The following is a 23,613-nucleotide window of genomic DNA, read 5'->3' on the forward strand; positions in this document are numbered from 1 at the left end:
ATACTTTGGTGGGTTGTTTTTTGATTCCTTGATGCTTACTATGACTCCTTTTGAAAAAGTTACATCACAGTCTCCAATGGCTGTTATCCTACTGCCCTTTGGCTCTGACTGTGCATATAAATGTTAATAGCTCTAACAATTGGAAGTTGGAAGAGCTTTTCTTCTTTTAATAGCACTATTAATAGCATAGTAAACTAGAAAAAAAGGCTAAACAGATAATACAACACGTAAGAGTTTACACTTTTACTCATATTCTATGCGTAATAATAGAATGTAAACTTGTAGTTGAAACGATACAGCAGAAAAGTATTTAGGATATGAAGATCATATCACAGGGGTTGCTCCAAACAAGATGACAGTAAATAAGCATAAAGTGAGGATGGTCCCATTTTTTTCTCAAGATATTATTGTATGCTGAAAGACTAACGAAACTTAAGTTACGCTTTCAGGATTCAAACTTTCCAAGTACTTCTATATAACTATTTCTTTTTTTTAGCTTCAAACCGTCCCCATACCAATGGTCACATACCAGGTTAATAAAGTTTCTCATCAAAAAAAGATACTTGGATCTGCACCTCAAATTAGTTCCCTTCCAACTAGTTCCATCTCCTTCCCTTAGCAACTCTAAACAGCAGCAGCAGCAACAGATTTTAAACAAAGGACAGTCAAAATTCAGAGTAGATAATTAAATGTTAGGGGAAGCAGAAGAGTTCAGAAGCAACATGTGACAGACTCAAAATATTTGTTGTGGAGGAGAAAAACCAAAACTGATGCAAAAACAAACCTGCAAAGAAATACAAAAGCAAGATCCCAGAGTACCAGACAGTGACTGAATGTGAAGTTCACAAATGATTGCTGTAACAGCACCTTTTAAAACACAGATTAATACATAAAATAGGAACTGCAAATGTATTTAAAAAGGCATTTCCTTGCAATAAGAAGCCTCCCCCCCGACTCCTACTTTGAATTTTGCTTTGTAGGATATAAATCAAAGCTGGATAGAAAATACAGAGTGGAAAAGAGCAACAATTTATCAACTGGAAATTAGATGTAATAGAATTATTGACCCACAACAACATGGAGAAATTTGGAAGGATGCAGAGAAAAACATTTTGGTTGCAAAAGTGTCATGCATGTTAAAGGTAAGTGGTTGTTCATCACCAGATTTGCACCAGGGATCTGGGCAGATTTAGGCAGAGGCACTTACTGCTGCTGACTCACTGAAAGTTACTGATAGGTTAAAGGAACAGATTAACTTCACCGTTACCGGTAAAGACTTCTTTTTTCCTGTATTTAATTTATTGCCCCCTACCAGAGATTCTGTGGAAACTCAGAGTATAAATATTTGCTTTGAAAGGAAACGTTAAAAAAGAAAGAAAAACCAAACAAACCCACAATAATAAAAAACCCCACCCCACACTTCCAGGGCATAAGTGGTTTACTGCTTAAGAAGACTCACATTTTCCTTCAAGCCCAAGCAGGCTGCTCCATCTAGACCATGACAAATCCAGTTTGTTCATCCATACTGGCTGCATTTCCTTTGGGAAATATTTAATACATTCATGAAATAAACACTGTTGACTCATCCTAGCTACACGAAGCACACACACGCCTCCAGACACACCGGGGATCCTCACAGACTTGCAAAACACCCAGTATACGGTTACATTTTGGCAAGACCTTTTAATTAAGAGCTCATCTTAGGCGAGTCCCTTTGATTTAAAGTTCATCTTTCAGTGGCTCAGTGTGAAACTCCTCCACTACACACCAGGGAGAAATTCTCACTCATTCTCCATGTTTTTTCTTCTTTTTCTTTTTTTCCCGCTCCAAATAAAGCACATTGACAGAATTACTGAGGGAACAGCAGCCCTGGAACGCCGTCCAACCTTCCTCCACCGCAGCCGACAGGCCTGCACGCCCGGCACGGGCAGGATCCCGAGCGGTAACTCCAGATACACCATGTAGGCACTACTAATTATTTTACTCCGGCTTGACCCTGCCTGGCAGCAGAAGGGAACCACCCCCGGGGCCTCCGCTCACCGGGCGGGGAGACCCCGGTCCCTCAGGCCCGGCGCTCCGCCTCAGGGAGCGCGCGACCCCGCCCGCGAGCCGCGGGGAGCGCGCCGTGCCCGGCTCGAATTGCACGCGCCGCTGGCCGGCGCTGTCCCATTGGCTGGAGTGTGCCTGGAGGCGCGCTCCAGCCAATGGGACAGCGCCGGCCAGCGGCGGCACCGCCCCCTCCAGCACTGCGCCTGCGCAGCGTCCGCCTGCCGCCGCCGGGGTGTCTCATCCGGGTCTTTGGCTCAGCCGTTGAGGCGATGGCGACGATAGCGGAGCTGAAAGCAGGTTGATGAAGTGGAGGGGTGCCGGGGAGGGTGGGGAGCCCCGAGAGGAGGCGGAGGCGCCTCGGATCACCGAAAGGGCAGGCAGCTGGCCTTTCCTTATGCAACCCGTCGCCGGTTGGGCCTAGTAGTCGGCCCCGGCGCTAATGGGGGCCGCCGGCTCCTCACACCGGGCGGGGTGAGGAGGAAAGACCACACAAGCCCTCCGGCCCTGTCATTTGTCTTAGCCCAGCAACATCCCACTTCTGAAATGGCTAGAATGTGTATTTACTACTAAAAAATACATAATCGTGACTTCTTTGACGGCTGAATTTTTTATCTGTAGCGTTCCTAATGATGTAATACCTACTTGCATATGCGCATCTTTATTTCACCAAATATATCAAAATACATATATATGAATATTGTGGCTGATAAATGCTGCTTGAATACGTTTGACTTTATATTAACAAAGGTTTTTTATGGTAATAGTTTTAAGGGACACGCTGGAAAAAAGAGGTGCTCTTGGAGAGATAAAAGCAAGGATCAGAGCTGAAGTTTTTAATGCAGCTATCTTTATTTCACCAAATATATCAAAATACATATATATGAATATTGTGGCTGATAAATGCTGCTTGAATACGTTTGACTTTATATTAACAAAGGTTTTTTATGGTAATAGTTTTAAGGGACACGCTGGAAAAAAGAGGTGCTCTTGGAGAGATAAAAGCAAGGATCAGAGCTGAAGTTTTTAATGCACTGGATGACCAAAGTGAACCACGGCCACCACTGTCTCGTGAAAATCTCTTAATCAACGAACTAATTCGTGAATACCTGGAATATAACAAATATAAATACGCGGCATCTGTTTTAATTGCAGGTATTGCGGCTGAATCTTTGTTGTCATCACTATATTAATAGACATTTACAGTTTGGTTGAGTAATTCTGCTGATACTGTGAAATTAATAGGTGGGACCAGGCTGCACAATCTTAGCTTCCCTTGGAAATAAATAAGATACGAACACTCTCTCCACAGCTTTACTTGGAGCATTAAGCAGTATCATACCGTTAGTTTTCAAGAAAACTTACCCTTTGTTCCTTATGCTTGAGGTAAATGCTTTGACAGAGCAGTTGATGCAAGAACAAGAAAACTTGATAGCAGCCTGCAAAATCAAAATACCTTTCTCGAAATGTCTGTTTTAGAAGATGGCTAACAACAGTATTAAAGCATATATCACATTTTCTTTTCTCATTAGCATTTGGGTAAAATAAAAAAATACAAATCCTACAAATGAACAAAAATGCTTTGAGGAGTAATTTAAATAACTAATGCGTACATAAAGTAGTTGACAGTCTGAATTACAGCAGTTCTGGCAACTCATGACTACAGACTATCAGAAATGTGGTTAGATGTTCTCAGCTTAACTAACAAAAATGAAGTTCTGTACTTTGGATGGTTAAATGTCCTTAGCTCAAATAACAAAAGGTCCATATAATACAACTGCAGTTAAGTATTATTATTACTGGCTGTGCTAAAATACCATTATTTGAGAGCTGTTTAGACTGGAACTTCTAAATAGTAGCCTTAATTTATATGGTACAGCAGTTATGTACTTTTGCAGCAATTGCTAACTTGTATTTGAAATTTGAAGTTCTGTGATTGAATTTAGACACAGTAGTTATATTTGCTATTTAATAATTTGATATATTTCACTATTAAAGTTGCGGCTCAAAGGTTCATCTCAACAAGAGGGAATGGAGACAGTAATGTTTGGAATTCATTTGATAACAGTACTTCTTTAGAGAAAGTTTGCCTGATGAATTTATATTGTAAGACTTCTTTAATCTTTTTCTTAGATTCCTTTAGAGCTAAGATAAAAATTGTAATATGCTATTGTATGTTATATGAGTATGACACACTAACATTTGAGTTCCCTGTAATTACAATATACTGTTAGATATTAATAGTCTAAAAGAGAGGTGTGTGCTTCATTCTTTTTTGAAGTCTCCTGAGCAGTCTTTAAAAGTTAATTGGTGATGTTTCTATTACCAGCCTTAAGAATTTTGTGGAATTCTCTTTTTCCAGAATCCGGCCAGCCTGAAGTGCCTTTGGATAGACAGTTTCTTGCCAAAGAGCTGAACATAATTGAAGATGCAAATGGAAAATCAGTGTAAGAGTGATTTTGGAATGCACATTATGTTCTGTTTTGCATATATATTTTTCTCTTTAGTGTTATTATAAATCACATACACATGTTCTCACTAGTTGAAATGTGACTAGCTGACATCCCTGCTCTCACACGCTGGATTCAAACTCACGATGACAAACATAGGGCCTTTTTCAAACGTACTCAAAACTAACATTTAATTCTGCCAACTCTGTAACATTCTCCACATAGACTCTTACCAGTGCAGTCTTCCCTGCAGTCAGAAGTGGGAAACAGATACACTTTTTGCATATCAGTGAGTTGCTTTGTAGAGCAATAAAAAGATTATTGTACTTTGAGATGAGATATAAATTCAAAGTGCTCCGATACAACTGCATTAATGACCTAGGGTAGCGAAGCAGGTTTAAACACATTCAGTGTTCTCTGTAGCTTGTGCTGTCAGAATTTGTCAGGTGCTTAGGAAGAATCAAATTTGGGATGTGCAGCCCACCAAAGTCTGATCCTTCGTACTGCAGGAGTGAGAATACGCATCTGTGTTCTTGTGCTAAGCACGCTCCAGTTCTTCACCTACAGGGGATCTGGAGCTTAGTTGAGAGTGTCTCTCAGTGTGAGCTTTTTAGGAGTGTGTTGGTGTTCAGGGTGGGCTTAGATCTGGGCTTATTTATATAATGACATATGGCATAATGCATTTTTAAAAATGACTCTAAAGACATCTGTACATATTCTAGAAGTAAGCATTAATATCTCAGAAGTTCTGAGGAAAGGATGATTCTTTAATGCTCAGTATTTCAAAGACTGCTTTTGCCATTTCTCTCTTAAGCAGACCTCTCTTGTACGGAATTCTCTCTCATTTCTTACACGGTGGTAAAGAAGAAAGCACCCAGAATAGCCTTTCAAAAGTATCTCTGCTGAATTATCCAAAGCAGAACCTTGGCAAACCACCTACTGACAGAAATCAAAAAGGTGGGTGTGGGTAGAGGGTCATTTTTGCAGAAGTTTTATTTGTGACTAGATTTTCTATATGATATATATGCTTATAACAATATAAACATGCAGTTGGACATGTGAGCTCATACCTCTTCTGTAAGAAAAATTTTTCAGCAGAACAGGGTTTATACCTCAAAAATGTGATTAAGCTATGTGACCTGACCATACCTGTTGCTCATGTATTCATTTAAGAAGGGTCCTACAATATCCAACTCAAGAAAGACCCACCCATGATTTCTAAACCCACCCATATATGTGCCTTTCTTTAAGTGACCACCTGTTGCCAAGGGAAATATTTGACAAGGTTATGATTTAGTAGTGATTCAAAATTTGTTAATGATTTGAGGTAGTTCAAGAGGTTGAATTTTAGCAGCACTTAATCATTTACCAATTTATAGATTTACAAAGTTATTTAAGAAAATAAGTGAATAGCAACTTAAATACAGATTCAAAGATGACAAGATTCATACTTACTATAAGGTATCCCAAATCAGTACATAGACATGTGAGCAAAAGCACAGATCTCAAACTAATGCACGTACATACAAGGAAAGCATATGTGTGTGCACACACACACACACACGCCGCAGTCTATAACCGCTAAGATCAAAGATCCCTTGGTATTGCACGACTCTTAATGAGCCAGCGGGTACCCCTTTTAACTCCTACATGTGCACAGACAAATGGGAGAATATCCACATCCATAAAGCTAACGTATATATCATAAACATTTAAGCAGAGAGGTGGATGAAAGAGATGCTAGTTAAAAATTTCCCTTTTCTCAAGTTTCGAGTAAATATAATGCATCAGCATTCCTCAACAGGCGATAATTGGGACTCAGGGGGCTGACTTGCCCTGGCCTTCTAATTGTCGAGATGTCTGCCTGAGCAGTGTCCCAACTCAAGGGAGATACTGGCCACAGCCCACTGTGATACAGAAGAGCTCCAAGGGTCTTACTAGAATTGCTACTTATAAGATCTGAGATAATTGTCTTTCATCGGGTACTTTTCTGCTCCAGCCCAGCTCGGACAATGAAATACTCCAGTACTTTCCACTGGTTACACAAGCCCAGAACTTTCTAGGTCTTGGGGTCCTGGTATTTCCCCTTCTGTGGCCATATGTTGTCAAGAGTGATAGATTACAGTTATTACTTTCAAACAGCAGGACCAGGTACTCTTAAGGGGCTGCTGCAGTGTTCTAGTCTGTTGCTCTCCACCTTTTCTTTCTTTCATGTGAGACCATTATGTATCGTTCTGGTCCATGTGGCCCAGGTGGGAGGAAATCATGCCAGGTACCAAGAGGCCTAAAAGCTTGGGGGGGGTGTTGCACCATCACATTAACGTACACCGACTCTCAGGCCTGCCTCTCTCTGCCAGGATGCTATGGAATAGCATACAAACCTGATTGCCCTTGGAAGCGCTTGACTGGCCTTCCAATGTATCAGTGGTAGAACTTTCTTATAGGGGAATGTATTTTATTTATAAAGCAGATATTTTTAAATATTGCAGACAGCCAAATTTATATAATTTCTCAACAGTCCAAGGTACTGTGAAGCTCCTGTTACCTTGCGGTAGCTGCTTGTTAGTTACTAGAGGGGAGGGGAAAAACCTAATTATTTAACTTTATTCTATTAATGGTGTTAAAAATAGAAAAGTCATTTAAATTGGACAGCTGTGCTATTCTAATTTGTACATGGTAAAATATCTGTCACACCATTTATGCTTTCAGAAACAGATTTACTGCTCTGCAGTTGCTGGTAAAGACCAGAAAATATTAATATCCCAATTCTCAGTATCAGAAATGTCATCTACCAAATCACTTCACCATTTCCCTAAAAGTTAAACTGACCAAATTTTACTCCATTATACTACTAAAAATCTGGAATGGGTTCAGCTAGAGACAGTCTCATTGTACTGGCAATTTAATACAAGAATTTAACCTAAATTCTCAGCAAAATATATTAAATAGTGGGCATATCTCTGCTTCTCATCTGTTCTAACTTACCTCATTTCTATAGAAAGTTCTTAACTTTTCAGCTGGCAGTTCTGTATATGGGCATAAGCCTTTTCTGAGGACATAATTCACATCCCATTGACTGCAGAAGCTTAAGCTCTGAGTTCATTGCTCTCTATAGAACGCTGCGCAGTCTCATTTTCCCGTTCTGGTCTGCTTTTTAGCTAGCTACAGTTAATATGGCCCAAGATACAGAGTGAAAGGGATCTTTGGTCCAGTCTTTTCCTTCAAAGAGTCTGCTTCACTGTCTGCTGTGAGAATTCGGTACTATCAACTATTTTTTTTGTCCAAAAATTTGAAAAATATAAGGCACGAGGTGTTATTGACATCTAAAAAGCATGAGAGAACTACTGAACATCTTTTCTTAACGGTTAATTGATTGAGGCAATGTTGTTTCCCTTCTGCCAGAAGGGGGGGCTGAAGAAATAAAATTTCAATACCAAAATTACTATAAATTATCTTTTTTAGAAAAGAATTATTCTGATCAGAAATTTATCAATTTTCAAATTCAGTGTATAGAATATTTTTTTTTAAAGTATAACTTTGTAGCTTAGTTCCGAAGTTGACTCTGTGCAGGGTCACCTTGCCCTGCTGACTCCAGTGTAATTTCACATGGGGATTTATTGTTTAGAGTTAGGTACAAAACTGGGGATTAATCATAAAACATGACAGCACATTGCTTTTTGAAATATGCAAAAATATAGCAGCTTTAAGGCTTTTAATCTTTAAGTAACTATCATCTGAAATAATTTCATGCATGTGTTTGTGGACTATGTCAGTGAAGACCTAAAGGCAGTGGGTTTAAAATACTAATTTTCTAGCTATTTTAATTAGGCTGCATATTAAGGTAATCAAGTTCATTCATAAACTCAATCCTCCAAGTCTCATATTTAACATCTAACTTGCTCTTCTTACTAGAAACTGTCTTGCTTGTTTGGTTGAATGAATGGATATTCCAATAAACCAGTACACGGACTGGGAATCCTGATAAAATGTGGGCAATCTGGTGTTTCTGTTAATTCATTCACTATAGCTGAGTTGAAGTTGTCTGAAATGTAATCTTTAGCAACGTAAAGCTCTTATCTCATGCAGTTGCATGGGAAAATATATTTGTAAAATTTCCCGAGTTTCCTCTGATGATATTCTGTATCAAGGTTGATAATAGCAGAAAAATAACACACCTTTGGATCTCCAGAGGCATGAGAATATTTGTGTCTGTGTTTCATTTTCAGATAGAATTCCAGAACCAGGAAGGATGGCTGGCACGAGCATCGAAGAGCCCCTTGTTTTACAAAGTATAAACAGATGATACCTTTCATGTACTAATTTCTCATGTAAAGTTCTGTAAGAGTTGATTTAGGAAATTCTTATTTGCATAAATTTCCCCAGTATGTCCAGTGGGACCACTTCAGCTTGTTAGATCTACCCATGAGACAGGATGACAGGGTCGTACTTACTGTCAATGAAGAAGAACATTAGCAAAGGCTCCCTTGCTCCAGTGCTGATAGGAACAAAACTCTGTATGAAGTCTGTGATTCCATGAAGTCAGGTTAGTGAAGCCTGTGGCTAGAATTGGGCCTGAAAATACTGGGTTTACTTTATAAAAAATTATCAAATAACTTATTTCTGCACTTTATTATGTCTTTGTGTGACTTCCCTGGGTTTTTTGAATAAAATTTTTCAGCTTTATTCTGTGTGGCATTTTGAAATCATTCAAACTGAGCATTTTAATCGTTCTTCCTTAAGAAGAAGATCCTACTTTCGGAGAAGTATGGGAAAATAAATTTGAATAGAAAATTTGGAGGAATAGTTGTTTTTAATTCTCCGGAAGTCAGGATTATATTTATCTTCATGCCAACAAACAAGTGAGGGTAAGTCTTTTCCATCTGGAGTTGCTATAAATTGTACGGTGTAACACTGAGTATATGGGAGGGGAAGAACAACTGGTTTTTTTCCCAAACGACATGAAGCTCAAAGTCAGGCAAAGCTGAAAATAAAGTTGATAATAGATTACTGATTCCCAGAACTTTTTTTTAGCTGAGGTATTTACATGTTTTGAACTGGTAATTTATTTTAAAAGCTAAACTTAGAGGGGTACATCAAAAAATAACAGGTTAGCTATTTTACTCATTTTAACAAAATGTATAGATGTCAATGTTTCCAGCAGGACTGAGGACTTTTGTATAAATAAATTTTTAGGGTTGCGTTCCTAAAAATCATAATTGTTAGATAGGTGGTACAGTCAGTGGGGAAAAAATAAAAGGAAGAGAAGGTGAAGTTTGTGAATGTAAAGACTGCAAAGTTTTCCCTTAATCTTGATTTGACCTAGTTAGCATTACGGGTAATTTTTTAATTTGATAATCAGCCTCTACTCTAATGTCAGACTGCAGAAAACAGTTATGGGTTGGAAGGGGAAGTTGCATTTATCCCTTTGAAGCCTCAGCAGTGAGCTCATCCCCTTCGTGTGACTGGCAATGCTGCCAGCTTCCTGTTTGCTGATTTATGAGTATCTTAGGACTGTTTCCAGGAGGGAAGGACACGTGTTTGCTAATATACCTCAATCAAATCCATTGTAGCTTAGCATCAATTATAATTGACTGTGTGCCCTCACTGCCTGCTCTGTCCTTCCACCACCCTTGGGTCCAACTGCTTGGCTGGAGCCAGCCCTGTAAAAACTACCACCCTGGGATTCTGCCTCATTAGTAGAGTCTTTCCTGCCACATCAATGCAAACATCACTGATCTTTCTCTCACTTTCTTTGTCTTCTAATTAATTGCAAATTACCTTAATTTTGGAATGAACTGAAAGTGCCTCTATGGAAAGTTGCAAAAATGAGCTCTTGAACAATGCAGATATGATTGCTCTAGAGGCAGAAATCTCTGAATTTTTTCCTTTGGTTTTCCAGAGGTTAAAGTTTTGAGTTTGGTTTCTCCATAAACCAGTGGGCCAAATTGTTAAATATATTTGGAATCCAAATTGTCTTTTCAAGGGCAGGGAAAAAGGCTCTGGGAAACAAGCTCTAACCTTGCATGCTATGCAAATCTTCCAGTGTATCCAAAACCATTGCGTCTGCTTTCTGTCTTTCTGACACAGATCCCACAGAAGCTGCCCAGGTGCCACAGATCTCCTTCGGAAACAGATTTTCAGTGGTAGAAATTAAATAGTTTTTGTTCTGGTGGAAGAGGGCAAAGGGAAGTTTAGCACTTGCGCTTTTCCTGAGGACACAGCTTGGCAGGCTCACACTCTGCACAGCCACGAAAGCAGAGGCTGTTATAAGGGTGTGTTTCACTGAGCTTCGAGGTAAAAGTGTGCGTCTGAAATCAGTAGAAATCCATTTAAGACAGAGGGAATCTCAGAAGTATTTTCTTTGGGAACTGCAGCTTCAGCTCTGTGCCAGGATCCTGCGCTGGGAGGGTGGGTGGGAGCTGGCCCCTTCGCTCTCGGTACAGCCTGCATTTCATCGAATTCTCTAATACCCTCACAGTACAGATTTGGGGGTTTGGGACAATCTCTTGTTTCAAAGTATAGTCATTTTACAAGCAAATTAAAATCAAATTAAAGTATTTCCAGTGATATTTATTTGTACAACAAAGCTCTGAAATGTCTATGAAAATATACTGGTCTAATCACATTATTAATGGTCTAGTGTTTATCCTGACAGCACATGGAACATGAGAGTGTCTTTCAAGATGCAGCCATGGAGCGAGCCCGATGAACGTCAGGCTGCCTTGCTTGTTACCAGGTGAAGAGGAATTGCAAAGTCTGTACAAAATGGTTGCACTTTCAAAAAAAAAAAAAAAAATACCGTTCCTTAAAAGTTTAAGCTAAGCAAGGTCAGTATTTAGATGAAAATAATTCACAGCCCTAGAGTCACAGGTTCAGGTTTTAGACAGAACTGCCACCTAAGTGAGCACGCACAAAAATTATTTTCTCAAATAATTTAAGAAGCTCCGTCTAGCTTAATTACAGACACTGATGTCTTGCATTAACTGCCCTAATTATTTCTACTGACACAACAATGAAAAAAGAAAAAAGATAAAAGCATGTAGAAGTTTGGGGGGTTAATGAGCAAGATGCATTTCTGAATATTACTGGAGATGGAATGCTGTAACTGAGACTGTTACGGAGGGAATTACTTTAGAAGAGGCTGTTCTTTGTCTAAGCATGATATCACAAGTGAAGGTGACAAGGAGCCAGTTTGGTGTCGATATCAGATCTGGAAAGCACTTTGGAAGAACTTAACCCACAAGTTTAAAAAAAAATTCTTTTAAACCAAATTTTTGCTCTCCCCTAGAATCAGAGGAAAGTATGTTTATAGACTCTACAGCATCAGTGCTTTTTCAGGGGTATTAGTTTCTCTCATGCATAGGGGGATTTTTATTTTCTAAGCTTTATCAACACGCTCCAAGGAGTCGGTTACGCTTTCCTTCCTGAGCACCCTTTGTATCAAGCCGAATCTCGGTGTCAGTTGATCAGTTTTCCGGAGGAGTGATTGTCATGGGGTGATTATGTTTAGGAAAAGAAACCCCAAAATATTTGTTCGCACTTGCAAAGACACCCTTTCAGTAGCAGCCGGTGTCCAACTGATTCAGAACTGACCTGTGTGCTTCACACACATCCCTTGACCTGCAGCCAGCATTAATCACAAAGCTTAACATTAAGCAGTTGGTGACTATTTCACCTCGTCAGACTCCCCTCTTGATTAATTGTTCTAGTTTGGACACAAACTGTCCCTCCTGTTGGAATAGCAGAGCTCAACACACATGGTTACGCAGGGGTACCCCTGTCCTTAGGGAAACACGGTTGGTAAGCTTAGGTAAAAATATTTTTAAACAAAAAAAATTGCTTACCTGACACATGTTATTTAACAAACTAACATCACCATCCATGCTTTTTCTTTCCCCCCCTCCGTTCCATTCAGGTTACACTGTGGTAAGGCAGCTGAAAGTTCATTTCTTTCCTACTTGAGTCCTCTTCGTTCCCCCCCACCAAGTACAATATTTACAGTGCAAATTCAGCAAGGAGATATTTTAAGGGCAGGCTGCTCAATACTTTATTTTTCTAGAAAAGTAATTAAAACAAATAAACAAATCGGGGGGGTTAAATAAAGCTTAGTTGTTGTCACAAAGACATCGTCCACTGGGAATCCACAGCTTCCATTTTGAGGCAGCTCTGGTTTAAAAAAATACCACAACATTTAGGAAAATCCAACCAGGCTATTACATTAGTATATTCTTATGTTAACTTTTAAGTGAAGGCTGGAAGCCACGCTTACACTTATCAGTTCCTACCCCACACAGCTCGAGAGAGCAACTGTTTCAGTCCCAGCAGTAGTATTTTTTTTTTTTAAGACTTTCCAGCTCCATTTAATGTCACATCATATATCACCCTCCACCACCACCTCTGTTAAACACACTACTCGGGCAGCAAGCCTGCATGTGCACATGCAGCGGTTTGCAAACCAGCCGGAATAATTTCCACTCCTTTTTAAGCTACTATTAAAATGTGTCTGGTTTGTGAAACAGCTGCATGGGTTTGAAAGGAACTTCTTAGAAGAACTTTGATGAATGTTAAAATGATCATATTTTTCAGAGGATCCCCTTGCATTTCGTTATTTTATGTTCATTAAATTCCTATTTAAAAGGTAAGCTTGCAACCGAGAAACTGCAGGAAAAAATAAAATAGGGTAATTACCCTGAGAGGAACTTCCTGCTAACAAGGGCAACTTTCTTGGATTTATGTCCTGGCTATCATTTCCCCTGGCTTTGCTCCAACACGGTCACACGTGCACGAGCCTGATATGACACTGCTGCCGTGCGGGTGCTGGGAGGGCTCTGCACGGCCGCGGGCAGCCCCACACCTCGGCAGACACTGACCCTCCATCTGGAAGGTGGGGCAGCAACCACTGGGACCATGCGACTGTGTTGGCAAATCTGGTCTTCTCCAGCCGAGGCCTGAACATGAGTCCATGCTTGATATTCCTGAAATGTTGCAGGGAAAAAAACCTGATGCTCTTCCCCTCTCTCCTGGTTTACTCAAATTTGTTCACCGCTGGCCAGAGCGAGAAAGAGGGGCTATAGGTCCATCAGACCTGCAAGCCCTGGTACTTTGACCAAGTGATAGCAGAGATTTTCAGCCCAGCCTCCCCTCATAGGTATTTTTTTTGGATGCCAAGACTAATATGAACCTCATCCATCTTCCCCAGGAGGGTTTATTTTCCAGAGAGGACAGGGCTGTTGATGTCAAGAGAAATTATTTCAGCCAGGACTGTGCTCTGATCCTTTGGGTATACACCATATTTAGTCCGTTGCTGAGAGGGGGTTGTTTCGGTATTTTGTATTTGGCACGTCGATGGGAATTCCTAGAGGATCCTAGCTTTCCCTTTTTGGGATGTCTCCATCCACAGGTCCTACTGCACAAGGCTGTTGGCTACTAGCAGGGGAAGGAGGGGGGACAGCTGGGGATTCAAGGTTTGGGGGGTGAGAGGAAGGTTTGACGAGGACCAGATCACTCCCTAACCCCTGCAGGTCTGGCTCCCAGGGCCCTGTCCTCCTCTCCCCCCCAGTGCACGGTGCTGCTGCCTGTTCTTTCCACTGTGTCCTGGGGACTTTTCCCCCTCGGCTATTTATCACTTCTCTTCTTCCTTTTATGGACAGAGGGAGGTATTTCTTATATATGAAAAAGTATTTACAGCCCTTTCTCAGGAATTGAGCTGTGCATCAGATCGCAAAAGAAACTTCAGCAAATCCGCTGGGGAGGTGGGAAACAACCCTCCTGCTCCCCAGGGGCAAAGGAGGCTTAAACCAGCCCCAGGCTCCAAATGTTGCATAAACACATGGAGACCCAGAGCAACCTCCACCCACGCACCCCTGCTGTGTTAGGAAAAACTCTTCTCTCCCAAGCAACCCCTAAACTCAGAGACTTGTCGTAGCTCCGAGAAAATGCACCAATAGTGGGTGGGAAAACCTCCTGTACAATGCAGGACCATGACCTATGCTTTGTCCTTCTTCTAGGCAGGGGGGTCACCAGGAGTGAGGATGCTGCCAAGGCAGGAAAGAGTTAAAGGTCCATTTGCTTGGCCAAACAGTTTCTTCCTAGGAAAAAGAAAAACTTCTGAATTCATGAGTTAGGGGCACCCATTTTGGGTTAGGAGCAGCCTTTTCATGCCTTTCTGAAAGCCAGAACTAGGCCACTTCCCTAAAGAGTGGCTTGGGCCAGGGGGAGCAGCCTGGGGTCAGGCCCTGCTGGCAATGAGGTCCTTGGCTCAAGGCTGTCTGTTTTAATGCAGGTATTGAGAGGATTTTCCAGCAGGAGGTGGTTACCAGGGCCCCTCCCCACTGACAAGATTCTCCTCCTCTATATAGGGAGGCTGCAAAGGCAGTGAGGACTTGGACTGTCCCGGCTGGTGGCTGTACAGGTTCCCGACTCTCCAATTCACTCTCTGCTCCCCTAATTGGACGCCTGTGAGTACCACGGGGGCCAGAGAGCCCTGCTGGGGATGGGGCTGGGGGCTGGCCACGCTTTGGGATGGAGCAGTTTGGCAAGCTAACTACTATGCTACTTTGCAAACACTTTCAGTGAATTAACCTGCAGGTAGCGTGTACGAATTAGAAATAGGAACAGACCTATCAGATACGCTCAAATGGGTTATCCTGATTTGTGAATTACTGATCGGGTTCTGTTTAAAATGCATGAGAGATCATGCACATTCGGGACTGTGTACAGATGTTTTAGCTCGTTCCTCAGTCACTTCTAACACTGCTATCCCTTAAGGACGCTGGCTGCAGAGCACGGGTTATGCCGCGAGCCAGCGGCAGCGCAGCCCACAGGGCGCTGGGTGCTGCCGGGTGGTGGCAGGTACCTGCTGCAATTAAGCATCACTCGTGCATTCAGTGAGGAAGAAACCTAGTAGCTTGAGCAGCTGATCTTCTTTAATTATTTCTACTTTTTCACTACTAATAAAGGAACTTACTGCACTTCCCATGCTGTTTAAAGAAAGTATAACCAAGTAACATAATTAACTTGTCGGTTACTTGTACTTTAAAACAGGGAAAAAGCTTAAAAACTAGAAGAAGGAATGGAAACATTTTTTCATAAATGCCTTAGCATTACATATGTGTGTGTTTTAATATGCTGGGAATAAAGTTTAAGCAAAACTAATCTGATAATTCACTGAACTACACTAATTTGACTAATTTAAAACGTGATATGCCTTTTTCCTTTAAAGTGAAATGCAGTAACAAACTTCTAGCTTTAACAAAATACTGAGTAAATTAAGAAGACAGTAGATGGCAGTATAGAAAGCAGCTTCAGTGTTATCCCAGAAGTTCACTTGCTTCTTTCATACACACACACATATAGATATGTATGTGTCTATGTCCACATATATAAATGTTGATATGTATTTGAGAGGTGTATGTGTGTTCATAATTAAGAAGCTATGTGAAATATTTTAAATATAAGGAAAATGAGAATGTTTGTCATTATCATCTAATACTTAACTCCCAATAAAATCTTTTCTAAAATGCACTTATTTAAGAAGCCCACCTTCTCTTTCACTCTTTGCACACACTGACCTGCCGAACTCCCAAAGTTCACAGTTCCCTCAAGCCACTAACACAGAGGCTAAAACAATGAACCTCCAGAGAGCTTGATTAAGTAGTCACTTTAATTTAGTACATGATACTACTCTTCTGGCTGTATTCGCTTAGATGTAAACAATGATTTTTATTATCTCATTTGCAATTGACACGCTAGTCCCTAAAAGGTATTTGTTTTGAATTTGTTATCATTACATTTTTGTGGAACAGCTAGTATTGAGAAGAACATCGCCATATATGGTAGCATGCATAGATGTATGCAGAGGATCCCAACGCTTTATAATTCACTGAGACTTATTAGTTGCAAATCTTTTGGCTTTTCTCTTAAGTATGTTAATTTTAGATGAAGCCAAGAGTTAGAGATAGCTTTCCAACTTGTGCAAAGTCCAGTTAAAATACGCATTATTTATGAATTCTAATTGCAGAATCTGATATACTTAATAGAATAACATTTGGGGGTATTTGAAATAGCTGGTATTTTCTAGATAAAGGGAATCTATCCCCACATGATGCAATTTAAGTTGTGTTTTTTTCCTTCTTTTCTAATTTTTACAGTTTATAACAGAGGTAATAACCCAGGTGAATTTCTTTGGAGTATTAAAAGAGCTATCAAGTGTTTAATCAGAGTTATGTAGTAACTTGCATTAGTAGAGGTGAGAAAACCTGATAGGAGACCAAGGCACTTACAGACAATTTGATTAAAGATGGAGAACATATTAAAATATATTAAAAAAAAAAAATGCCCAACCCCAAACCAAAAATCAAACCAACCGACACTGAACAGTCCTGTGAAGTTACTGAAAGCGTTCTTTCTTAAAATACAGACTTCCCCTCCTCCATGGTTGAACAACCATGAACTAGTGCTAATGATACCTCCATGTTCAGATGAACACGTCTACGATGAGAGGAAGAGTTTGAGGGGTGGTCCCAGAGACCAGTGGGGAGAGATGAAAGTCCAGGAGGGATCAGTAGCAGTGCTCCTAACAAAGCTAACTGTGCTGGGGAACCAATTCCCAACCAGATCACAAGATGAGGATTCATCCCTATTTTTTCTGTTTTTTCAAGCAATGATTAGTTGGGTAATTCAGTTAAATACTGAAAAAGTAAAAGATAAGCAACCTGGAAAGAACACAGTCAAGAACTGTAGCCCAAGAAACGCAGCTTAAGTCAAGCAGCAGGTTACTGCTACACTCTTCCATCCGAAACCACTTATAAGAGCAGGACTTGGTTTCTGAAAATAATTCACATATTTGGTTATGTGTTCCTCTGTTCTAATAATTATTCCCTGTATGGCTGTGATAAGCTTTTATACTGACATGCACATCCTGCAGAGGAAGGGAGAAGTGTCCTTTATCTTCTCATTAGAAGAAAAGCAGTCCCTCTGAGCTCTGACCCAGGAGGCAGTTCTGCTCGGCAATTGCAGAATCTGATATACTTAATAGAATAACATTTGGGGGTATTTGAAATAGCTGGTATTTTCTAGATAAAGGGAATCTATCCCCACATGATGCAATTTAAGTTGTGTTTTTTTCCTTCTTTTCTAATTTTTACAGTTTATAACAGAGGTAATAACCCAGGTGAATTTCTTTGGAGTATTAAAAGAGCTATCAAGTGTTTAATCAGAGTTATGTAGTAACTTGCATTAGTAGAGGTGAGAAAACCTGATAGGAGACCAAGGCACTTACAGACAATTTGATTAAAGATGGAGAACATATTAAAATATATTAAAAAAAAAAAATGCCCAACCCCAAACCAAAAATCAAACCAACCGACACTGAACAGTCCTGTGAAGTTACTGAAAGCGTTCTTTCTTAAAATACAGACTTCCCCTCCTCCATGGTTGAACAACCATGAACTAGTGCTAATGATACCTCCATGTTCAGATGAACACGTCTACGATGAGAGGAAGAGTTTGAGGGGTGGTCCCAGAGACCAGTGGGGAGAGATGAAAGTCCAGGAGGGATCAGTAGCAGTGCTCCTAACAAAGCTAACTGTGCTGGGGAACCAATTCCCAACCAGATCACAAGATGAGGATTCATCCCTATTTTTTCTGTTTTTTCAAGCAATGATTAGTTGGGTAATTCAGTTAAATACTGAAAAAGTAAAAGATAAGCAACCTGGAAAGAACACAGTCAAGAACTGTAGCCCAAGAAACGCAGCTTAAGTCAAGCAGCAGGTTACTGCTACACTCTTCCATCCGAAACCACTTATAAGAGCAGGACTTGGTTTCTGAAAATAATTCACATATTTGGTTATGTGTTCCTCTGTTCTAATAATTATTCCCTGTATGGCTGTGATAAGCTTTTATACTGACATGCACATCCTGCAGAGGAAGGGAGAAGTGTCCTTTATCTTCTCATTAGAAGAAAAGCAGTCCCTCTGAGCTCTGACCCAGGAGGCAGTTCTGCTCGGCCAACAACCTTTTAATTAAAGTGCACTTCCTGGAGATATTTATACTTTATCCTTGGAATAATATACTCAGGATAAACTGATTATAAGACAGCATTTAACTTCTGTCACTGAGATGATACGGGAAAGGACAGCGAAGATCAGCGGGATATATTGCAGTGGGACAGCAGGAGGAGGAATAGAAAGCAAGCTGTGGAAGCATGCATGCCCACGTGTACATGCACATTTGGGCTTTAGAGAGGTATAACATATGGATCCACTTTGGTGTAATATGGCACATTTCTATGGCAAGAAACTTCATATCAATGGTATCTTTGTGATTGCTTTTCCTCCCTTACCTTCCTCCCCCCATCAGGATAGCTCAACTCTGAGTTTTAAAGTATTTATTCTTGTAGGTGATTTGGGCTACCATCTACCTAAAAGAATATATGTGAACCTCTTACCACCTCTTGCACAGATAAGATACCGGTCTCCGTTCCTCTGAGCCAGCCCTACAAAAGAAACCCAGGAACTGGCTAAGTGGTAAATTTTGCCTTCTCAGGGCAGCGATTAATCTTTTCCCTTGGCCCATTTACCCAACATCAATCATATGCTGGACCAGTGCAGTTGAGTCTTGATCAGAGACAGACCAGAAGGTTTACTGCCAAATACTCATCAGAAAGCTTCATCAGCTCATTAGTTTAGCACACAGCACCTCACCAGGACAAATCTAGTTGAGCTTGTGGAACTTATCTTCTACCCTTTCCATTCAGAAACCGTCCTTTGCTATTAATACACATTAATTAATATTCATTAATCTATTAAACTATTAGTATTCTTTAATCCACACTTCATAACTGCATTTCCTTTTTTAGCACATTGGTACTCGGCTGCTACTCAAACTTTATCTTCAGATTCTAGAGGATTAGTCATGAAAAGTTCTTTTTACACAAATCTGTGTTTTCTCCTCATTGTGTTTCAGAGGAGTTAGATCCAGCTGAGACTATTTCTTGTAGGGGGTCTATTCTTACCATGTTTAAACTAGTCAAACATAGTGCTTAGATCTAGAGGATAAAATCTTGTATTTTCAAGCTCTACAGTTCTTGTTACCTCTTATACTTTCCAACCTCATCTTGCTTTCAAAAAGACTGAATTTATATATCAAGGCACAGAAAGTTTTATGTGCAGGAAGCAGTAGGAGAATGTAGTAGAATATAGACAGACCAGCTCTCTCTTCATGCTGTAATCTGTGGAAGATGTTTTTGACTCGTCATGCAACAAGGAGAGGAACTTTCCCTTGGTCCTTGGGCACAAAAACAATGAAGAACTTTTGGGTTGTCCCACTGATGACATGCTTTATAGCAGGCCAACAGTTTTATCTTCAGTTGGGTTTTTGAGGCAGATGGTCAGGATGATTCAGCAGCTTGATTTCCACCATCATTGTTTGTGGGCAGCCTCAAAGCAGCAGGACTTGACTCTGTGAAAACTCTGCTCCACAGTTCAGTCTAATTTTCAGTGTTTCTGACAGTAATATCAGATGCCTATTGACTTGAATGTGCTGTCACTTGGCATTTAGCTACGGGTGGCATGATCCAACCTTTCTGATGCTTCAGGATGACCAGATAGCTGGCTCTTCTGGGCCTCGGATGGACTGAAATCCTCCCACTCCATTGCCACAGCAGTTCCTCCCATGCTGCTGGGGCAGTGGGGCAGAGGACATGCCTTGCCCATTGCTATGGCAGTGGGAGGAGAGAGGCCACAGGAGGCTCCTGATGCTCCCCGAGCCTCCTGCTCCTGGAGCCACAGCCCTGGCAATGGGGCAGCGCTCCCGTCGCTCCCCTCTTCAGCTGGCTGCAACCCCGCGGCCGCCAGCTGGAAAGCTCAGCTGGAGAGAATACCATCTCCATTATTGGAACTGTGCAGCTCTACCAGCCCTCTTGGCAACGAGGGAACATTTTCTGCCTTAATCCACACAGAGGTCAAATAGTTTCCTCTCGGAGCTCTCTTCCAAGAATCCCCTGGGAGCGAGCGAAGGGCCACATCCTACAGAGCTCCCTCAGAGACTCCATGGTGGGGAACACTGTGCACAGGCCACAGCCATGCACAGAGCCAGGCTGATGGGGTCTCCCTCCTGTTCACCCACACCGCAGGTGCGGGGATGACCTGGGTGACTTCCCCTGTTGAGGTTTTCCAAGCAAGGCTGGTGGCTCTAGAATGAGCATGTTTAGAGGAGAGCTGCTCTTCTTTTTCAGCTTAGAGAATTGCCGAGGGAGTTTAAGAAGCTGGGCATCTAATTTCCACTGAATTTCAGTGGGATATCATCTAACCCTCTTAGGCGCCTCTAAAATCCTGGTTTTGTTTGTAAGCTCTGTGTCACCTTCTGCATGATCCATGCTTCTCTCTCAGACCCCTCACACAGTCTGGCCTTGCAAAAAAACATTAATCTGTGGGAAGGCTTCAGGGACAAATATTTGGAAACCAACCTCTGATACTCCCAGAGCACAGGGTGTCCATTTGGCTACATACCACAGAGCTTGGCCTTTACAAATATCGTTCTGCTTATGGGTTGATTGCTGACATCTTTAGTAGTCAGTTCTCCAAACTCCCTCACGATTCATGTTTGTTTGAATGCTGTAAATATTAAATTCAGTCTCAATAAGGAAATGAAACAGGCTCTGTCTCCCGGAGATGTTTTTCTTGGGCACACACTCTTCCCTGTGGCTCCTCCCCAGCTCCCCTCTCTGCTCCATTCCATGACAGGTTTCCTGATTAGCACCACTTTTTTCCTGCCCTGTAGCAAACCACAAGAAGCCCTGTGTTTTCCTCACTTAGGGCTGTGTGCCCCATAGTACAGAGCAGACCACCTAGGAAAGCTCCAGTGTTATCAGCAAAGCTCTTGCAGGTACATCCCAACCTCCAGTGGCCAGAGCAGGAAAGAAGCTGCCGCCTCCTCTCAAACATGGTGCAAAGCAGACAAAACCCTCCCACCTCTCACCTATGGAGCAGATGCATCCTTCTGCTTTATCCAAGCACAACTGCATGATGCTGTTTTATCCACATGCAACTGCATCATCCTCCCAGTTTGAGCACCGTGGTTAAGAGTATCTAATAGACATTTCCTGGCTTGTTTTATTTCTTCTCTTTCTCATGTGGTGGACATTTACCCTTCATTAATTATTAGCTCCCACAGTCTGAAGCATGGAAAAGGGATAACTCTAAATTACTTCACCAGCAGTATTGATAACAATTTTTTATTGTGGTTTTTTTTTTTTTTCCGCACAACTGCATGATGCTGTTTTATCCACATGCAACTGCATCATCCTCCCAGTTTGAGCACCGTGGTTAAGAGTATCTAATAGACGATGCCATTTCCTGGCTTGTTTTATTTCTTCTCTTTCTCATGTGGTGGACATTTACCCTTCATTAATTATTAGCTCCCACAGTCTGAAGCATGGAAAAGGGATAACTCTAAATTACTTCACCAGCAGTATTGATAACAATTTTTTATTGTGGTTTTTTTTTTTTTTCCTTTTCGCCTTCTCCTAATCTTATTCTTCTCCAAATTAAATGGTATTAGAGCAATTGAAAATAGTCCTTTGCAAGTTTGTTTCTATCCTTTCTAGAATACAGCCTGGGGCTAATTATTTCATTATTGCACTGCTATTTCAGTATGCACCAAACAGTATTTGGGTGATGAAAATTTTTTTTTATTTATCTGAATTCGATTACCTTCATGATGGGCAAGAGATCAGGCTGCAGGAAGCTGTTCAGCTGGTAGTCTTGGTGCAGTCCTGACAGTCTCATTGCACAGACATTAGCTATGCCTTTTCTCTCTGATCATCAGTACAACATAAAGAAAATTAAGTAATAGGCCCAGGTTTCCTCATTTGTTTTAGTGCCAAGAAGTTTTTGATTTAGATTATTTCAGACACAGTAACAAAGGAATCAGAATCCCAACACAGATGCTCCAAGGTATCTAAACTGGCACCCAACACTATCTGCATGGAAACAAGAGATATGACACAGGGCCAATAGTGCTTTGGATCTACTGCATGGTGGATTTGACATATGTGTTTTGCCTGGAACATCTCCACCATTTGCCTCCTTCTAAAGTAGATTATTTTTCTTCCTCAACAGGTGTCTACTGAGTCAAAATGGCTCAAAAATCTCTGAGCGATGATGAGAAATTCCTTTTTGTGGACAAAAACTTCATTAACAACCCACTTGCCCAAGCTGACTGGTCAGCAAAGAAACTGGTTTGGATTCCATCAGAGAAACATGGATTTGAAGCAGCAAGTATCAAGGAAGAGAAAGGGGATGAGGTGACAGTTGAACTGGCAGAAAATGGGAAGAAGGTGACACTGAGCAAGGATGACATCCAGAAGATGAACCCTCCGAAGTTCTCCAAAGTGGAGGACATGGCAGAGCTGACTTGCCTCAATGAAGCTTCAGTGCTGCACAATCTAAGGGAGAGATACTTCTCAGGTTTAATTTATGTAAGTAGAATCAAACACACATGGCATTTCCTGTTGCATGCTACCATGTCCCATCACAAATGAGGTGGATCCCACCCACTATCAGGGATATAGTCCTTGCATGTAACACTGTCATGCAAATACTCACCCCTCAGTGATCGCATCACAAACCAAAAGTGTATTTAGTTCACTTTATTCCCCATGACTCTCCTGCTTCTTTAATAATTGCATCTTTACTTAACTAAATTAAGACACACAAATGTTTCTTCCCCAAAGCTTGCTGATTCTGGAAGGATATTATTGCCTTGAAAAGTACTCTCTGATAGCTGAGCAAAACCTCAGACCTGCTGCTTTGAAATAAATAAATCAATCATCAGGGACTTTTAAATTACCTCAAGGTAAACCCAAACAAGTTTCCAGTAACTGCAAAAAGAACACAGGGAAAAGCCAAATCATGCAGTCTTTTCCCAGGCAAAACTCCCCCTGAAAGGCAGCTGACAAGTTCTGCTTTGGTGGGTGTTTGAGTAAAACCTTATGTTTGAATAAATTAATAAATCCACTGGAATTCAAGTGAGAGTGCTCACATGCTCCAGTGTGTTACTGAACCAAAGTCATGCATCCACTAACATTTTTTTCCCCCCTTGTTGATCAATTTACAGA

At 41.1% G+C, this 23,613-nt stretch overlaps 2 protein-coding genes across 7 annotated transcripts in view; both read left to right on the forward strand.

Annotated features, from left to right (window-relative positions):
• Nucleotides 1-2,261: 2,261 nt before the first annotated feature.
• FOPNL (FGFR1OP N-terminal like) lies at nucleotides 2,262-9,179 on the forward strand. 3 transcript variants are annotated; one of them, XM_014936146.1, is made up of 5 exons: nucleotides 2,282-2,346; nucleotides 3,004-3,201; nucleotides 4,409-4,493; nucleotides 5,311-5,453; nucleotides 8,723-9,179. In XM_014936146.1, exons 1-5 carry the CDS (start codon nucleotides 2,319-2,321, stop codon nucleotides 8,797-8,799), a joined length of 531 nt encoding a protein of 176 aa, XP_014791632.1. In that variant the 5' UTR covers nucleotides 2,282-2,318; the 3' UTR covers nucleotides 8,800-9,179. The 3 variants fall into 3 exon arrangements, with proteins under 3 accessions (XP_014791634.1, XP_014791632.1, XP_014791633.1); XM_014936147.1 differs by having other exon boundaries at nucleotides 5,314-5,453; XM_014936148.1 differs by lacking the exon at nucleotides 5,311-5,453 and having other exon boundaries at nucleotides 2,262-2,346.
• Nucleotides 9,180-14,825: 5,646 nt separating this feature from the next.
• The window catches only part of MYH11 (myosin, heavy chain 11, smooth muscle), a 62,157-nt gene continuing 53,369 nt past the window's right edge, over nucleotides 14,826-23,613 (forward strand). For all 4 annotated transcript variants that reach the window (XM_014936511.1, XM_014936509.1, XM_014936510.1 and 1 more), the window contains exons 1-2: nucleotides 14,826-14,953; nucleotides 22,616-22,974. In XM_014936511.1, the coding sequence (XP_014791997.1) occupies nucleotides 22,633-22,974 (342 nt within the window). In that variant the 5' untranslated portion in view covers nucleotides 14,826-14,953; nucleotides 22,616-22,632. The remainder of the gene's footprint in view (nucleotides 14,954-22,615; nucleotides 22,975-23,613) is intronic.

This window comes from Calidris pugnax, unplaced genomic scaffold, assembly GCF_001431845.1.
Source record: "Calidris pugnax isolate Ruff unplaced genomic scaffold, ASM143184v1 scaffold17, whole genome shotgun sequence".
In the NCBI taxonomy this organism is placed as follows: Eukaryota; Metazoa; Chordata; class Aves; order Charadriiformes; family Scolopacidae; genus Calidris; species Calidris pugnax.

What these genes read in the sequence shown, in the direction of transcription:
- FOPNL (XM_014936146.1), top strand. Translation starts at nt 2,319, where the DNA reads ATGGCGACGATAGCGGAGCTGAAAGCAG. An exon ending in GGCATCTGTTTTAATTGCAG is followed by an intron (nt 3,202 to 4,408) that starts GTATTGCGGCTG and finishes CTCTTTTTCCAG; the next exon opens with AATCCGGCCAGCCTGAAGTG. An exon ending in GATGCAAATGGAAAATCAGT is followed by an intron (nt 4,494 to 5,310) that starts GTAAGAGTGATT and finishes TTCTCTCTTAAG; the next exon opens with CAGACCTCTCTTGTACGGAA.